This window comes from Hydra vulgaris, chromosome 08, assembly GCF_038396675.1.
Source record: "Hydra vulgaris chromosome 08, alternate assembly HydraT2T_AEP".
Classification (NCBI taxonomy): Eukaryota; Metazoa; Cnidaria; class Hydrozoa; order Anthoathecata; family Hydridae; genus Hydra; species Hydra vulgaris.
The window spans coordinates 40,185,240-40,190,195 of record NC_088927.1 but is presented as its reverse complement, the minus strand read 5'-3'; the positions used below and the strand labels follow the sequence as shown (position 1 = coordinate 40,190,195).

At 31.7% G+C, this 4,956-nt stretch overlaps 1 protein-coding gene and 1 non-coding gene across 2 annotated transcripts; both read left to right on the top strand.

Moving 5' to 3' along the window:
* LOC136083292 (zinc finger BED domain-containing protein 4-like) lies at nt 1-975 on the top strand. Its single transcript, XM_065802693.1, has one exon. The coding sequence runs from the start codon at nt 1-3 to the stop codon at nt 973-975; it is 975 nt and encodes a 324-aa protein (XP_065658765.1).
* A 3,707-nt stretch (nt 976-4,682) lies between these two features.
* Nucleotides 4,683-4,753, top strand: trnag-gcc (transfer RNA glycine (anticodon GCC)). Its single transcript has one exon. It is a non-coding gene; the product is annotated as a tRNA-Gly (tRNA).
* The last annotated feature ends 203 nt before the right edge of the window (nt 4,754-4,956 follow it).

The following is a 4,956-nucleotide window of genomic DNA, read 5'->3' as shown; positions in this document are numbered from 1 at the left end:
ATGGTTAAAGGGAGTAATCTTGCTGAAATTCCATTAATCCATTGTATCATTCATTTACTTCAATTAGTTGTTTCAGATTCAATCATGAGTGAAAATATTGTAATTGATGTCCTTGCAAAATGTCGTCGACTTGTAACTCATTTCAATCATTCGTCCCTAGCATGTAGCAATTTTAAGAAAATTCAGCAACAACAAAATTTTGACAATCTTTGTCTTGTTCGAGATGTCCCAACAAGATGGAACAGCACTTATTTGATGCTTGAAAGGTTAAACAAATTAAAAATTCCAGTTCAACTATACTTAGCAGAACGTTCTGACTTAATGACTTTTTCTACTTTTGATTGGACACTTATATCAAGCATTATTAAACTGCTAAAACCTTTTTTCCAATTAACTCAGGAAATGAGTTCAGAAATAACAACTTTGTCCTCTGTTATTCCAAATATATGCACATTAAATAAATATATGTCCGAATGTCAAGTTGATTTAAGTATTCAAAAAACTCAGAGTCAACTTAAAACTTCTTTAAAAAATCAATTTTTTGCAGAAGCAAACAATGTCAAGTCTTTGCACATCACGAAAAATAGATGCTATGTTATGGCGACATCAATAGATCCAAGATATAAGTTTTCTTTTTTTGATGATGATACCAAAAAACAGGCTAATTATTGGTTAATAAATGATGTTTTATCCTTTGAAAAAACAATAGTTTGTTCAGAAGAAGTAGATTTTCATGTAAATGAATCACCACAATTAAAGTTTTCAGTAAATACTGAAAAAGAAGAAGACTCACTTGAATCGTGTTTTAAAGAGATTATAAATGCAACATCTGAAAAAACGATACCTTCCAAAAAAGGAAAAGCAGAAAAAAAATCGAATGAGATTTTGATTAGAAAAGAAATAAAAAAATTTATTTCTGAACCACTGGTAGACAGAAAATGCTGTCCATTGAAGGCTTGGATGCAAGAAGAATGATTTCCTCTATTAAAAGAAATTGCTTAAAAACACCTATGCACTCCAGCATCATCCGTATTTTCAGAAAGAATGTTCTCAGAAAATGGTAACATCTATGAGAAAAAAAGATCTAGATTATTACCTAAAACAGGAGAAATGCTTTTATTTATTCATCACAATGGTAGGAAAATAGATTAACTCTTTTATTTGCATTTACTCATTTGAAATTAGTTATTTGTTGAAATTTTGTTTGTTATTTTCTATGTATTTTTTCTTTCTTATGTAATATAAGACTTGTTGCTTCATAAAATTTGTTAATTGGAGTTACGAGCCATCCATAAAGTATGTAGACACGCATGGAGTGTGGGATTACCAAAATATCTTATCCGGCCATATCCGGCCGGATAAATAATATATCCGACCGGATACCGAATACCGGCATTTTGGCCGGATAATCCGGCCGGTTATCATATCCGTTACACCTCTATTTTTTATATCTTAGAGTTATAAAAACTATTAGGAAAACAATCTAATTTTTTTAAATCTTTATTTTTAATAAAATATAATGAAAATCACGCTTGAAAAGTCTTGAGTTTCTGAAGTTTTGTAAGAGTATATGTACTATATTGTACAAAATTGGATAGAAAAATCATACTTATTTTTGTTATTATTATTTGGTTTTTGATGCAATTACTCAATTTCACTTTTATTATTCAATACGTTTTTTGACATTTGTTTTGATTTAAACACAAGGCACAAAAAGAGGTGCAAAAGCCTCTCTTTCAAAATCAGCGAATCAGATTGCGCATATCTCTGCCTACTGAGCCTATATAGTAGGGTGAACCGAAAATTTTTTTTTTCTGATTCTAACTGATTTTTAGGGTACCTAAGGATAATGCAAAAAAAAAAAAAATTATCATTTTACGTCTGGAGCTAGCGCATACGCTTGAATAATCAAATGAATTTTGAATAAAAATTTTCCCTTTTAATAGTTTTCTAACAAATGAAATGAAATTGAATAAATTCTTTAACAAATATCTAGAGACAATTTAAGTAGAAAAAAGTATTGGAATGGTAAATAAGAAATCTTTTTTTTATTATTGAAAAATCATCTTTTCAACTAAAACTTTTTTGAAGAAATATATTTTTTTACCTTTTGCTAGTTTCTGTCGGTTTTTTAAAATATGATTTGCTTAAAAAATTAGGTATTGAGAATCTGGAGTTATGTGTAATTCTTACAATGTTATCTCTGGAATTGAAGCCAGCTACTTTTTGTGAAGCTTCTGTTACAAGCTTTACGCATCGTTCTACTGCTTGGGTGTGACATGGAAACTTTTCAAAGTCCCACTCAGCTGCTGTTTCACCTGATTGGATCTTTGACCAAATATCTTTATCTGAGACTCTTCGCAGCAAAGGTGGCAGCGAAAGCGTAGTAGTGTTCCAGTTGATCATCTCTGTATAGTCAATAGCAAGGAAATTGATTTTGGGTGATTGAAAACTCTTGATAAGCTTTCTTTGAGAAGCTAGGCTTCTTGCCTTTATAATTCTTATAAAACCCATTTCCCTGATATGAATTTCTGAATGTGCAAATAAAGCGTTTCTCTCTATTACTGGGTCTATTACTTTTAGCAAATCATTGGGCAGGAATCTTGACAATTTTATCATTTCAAATACATGTTCTGCTCCATTTCTAAAGTATTTACTTTTTTTTAAATGAAACCATCCAGGGACATATGATTTTAAAAGAAAAGAAGCTAAGATTTTGTGCTCCTCTGTTGGGGTTTCAAGGCTCAAATACAATTATAAACTCTGTTTGCAGTTGTTAACCACCTTGAGTGTGAAATTGTTCTAGGTTCACGAACAGATAAATCTTCAGAACATTTAGTAGCAGAACTTATATCCAACAAGAACTGCTGATCTTTGCTTAAAATTTTGTGGTCAATTTCTGGAACTTCACAATCGACACTGCCAAATTTTACCACTGGTAATTTCTCATACTTATTAAGCTGTGCGCCAATCGGACCGCCAAACGATTTTGGGTCTGTCGTTTCTCCGTTTAACGTTTAAAATAAATACTGGAATGGCAATTCGTTGAAGTGTAAGAGGCAAATCCCCCACTGCAGTGGTCTTTTTACATATTTTTCAATTGTGGAAATAACACCGGATTTCCATCCCGTATTAGTAACAGTGCCGATGCATCCAATTACGTCCAGTTCATCAAATGAAAATCCAGCTTCATTCAAATATGAAATAATGCTACTGGCAATGTTTTCAGTAGACTCAGAAGTTGGTCTGCTGAAGAACATGACTAACGTACACGGAGCCTTGTTCTACTAAATTGAGTAATGTTCCTATTTTATGGTTCGTCGAAACCGTTTTAATTTAAGTTTTTCAACCACTAGAGTTTTGTCCTTCCTCCCATCAAAATACAGTCCTCGAAGTGGGTTATATTTTCCAATGCTCTGCATTTGAAGTTGTGAACTCCACTTTTGCTCTTCTAATTTTATTTTTGTCAACGACAAGACTGTAATCATAATTGGTTACAATACCAAAATCTTGCAAAACACTTGAGGCAATAGTTGCCGTTGCTCTGTCTGATAATCCATAGTGATCACTAGTCAGAGCAGTATTTTTCACTGTCATGCGCATCTGCCATGATGGCTTAGTTAGCTTAAATTCTTTTAATTCTTCATCGATGACTTCTTCAATGGCTACGGAGGCATTACTATCGAACTCTTTTTGCTTTAGTGATTAGCATTTAGATGAAACATCATCTAAATGGTTTGAGCATGAATGTTGCAATAATAGATTATTAGCGGGTACTTCTTTTAAGTTCAGCAAATTTCCTATCGTGTCTGTGTGTATTTTTTTTAATATTTTTTTTTTTTTGTTTCTTTTATGTCATCACTTCCAATTTTACCAATACCATGCATTCTTTGGAAAATCAAAATTTTTAGTTCAGTGATGGGGATTTTATTTTATTTTCACACTTTCAGATAATTGAAACAGAACACTCGCATTCGCAAGTTTCAGTGACTATTTTACATTTGCAGTCTTCAACTCTCTTTTTGGACTTTCCTTTTTCTTTATCACGCTTGAAGGATTTCATAACATTGTGATAACTGTCATGGTATCCATTTATTAATTGGACAAATCTGTAAATCGTTACTGTGGGTATTGAAGCTTTATCAAACACTGATTTAACTTGTTGTGCGACACAATTTGAAACATAAGACTTGAGAACTTCTTCATAAGTTGGAAGTTTATTTACAGATAGTTCTATTTGATGACCGAAAATCGGACAGTTAAATTCGAGTAATTTTGTTTAAAAACAGCCATAACAGATTGGTTAATATTATTAAATAATCAAAACAAAATTATATCAAAACAAGTTGTTTTGGCGAAAAACACACCAATTTTGCAGCGCATTTTGGGAATACTCTAATTTTAACGAACTTTATTACGAAAATGATAAAAAGCGAGTTCAAATATTCAAGAATGATGCGCTAGCTCCAGACGTAAAATATTTGTGTTATTATTTTTTTTTTTTGGCTTTTCTTAGATACTCTTGAGGCATGTTTTCCGCGGTATAGCGAATCAAAAATCAGAAAGAAAAAATTTTCGCCCCACCCTACTATATAGGGTTTCAAAATGTGCACAAGTTACTAAATTTTCTATTTATTTTATAGATTAAAAATTGTATAAAAATTTTTTCATGACACAGTATCGCATTGTTGGTTCAGTGGTAGAATTCTCGCCTGCCACGCGGGGGACCGGGGTTCGATTCCCCGACAATGCATCCTTTTAATATAATTGTTAAAGGTTAAATATTCTAATAAACATAAAAGTATCTACTTTTTTTATCTTTCAATTCCCATATGTATTTTGAAAGCATGAGATCTTTTGAATATTTTTTATTTTTAAAAGATTGCTAATAATTGGCTAAACGTTTTTTTCATTTACTCTCTGTTAAGCCAATTAGGGTTTCTCAAACGGGATCTG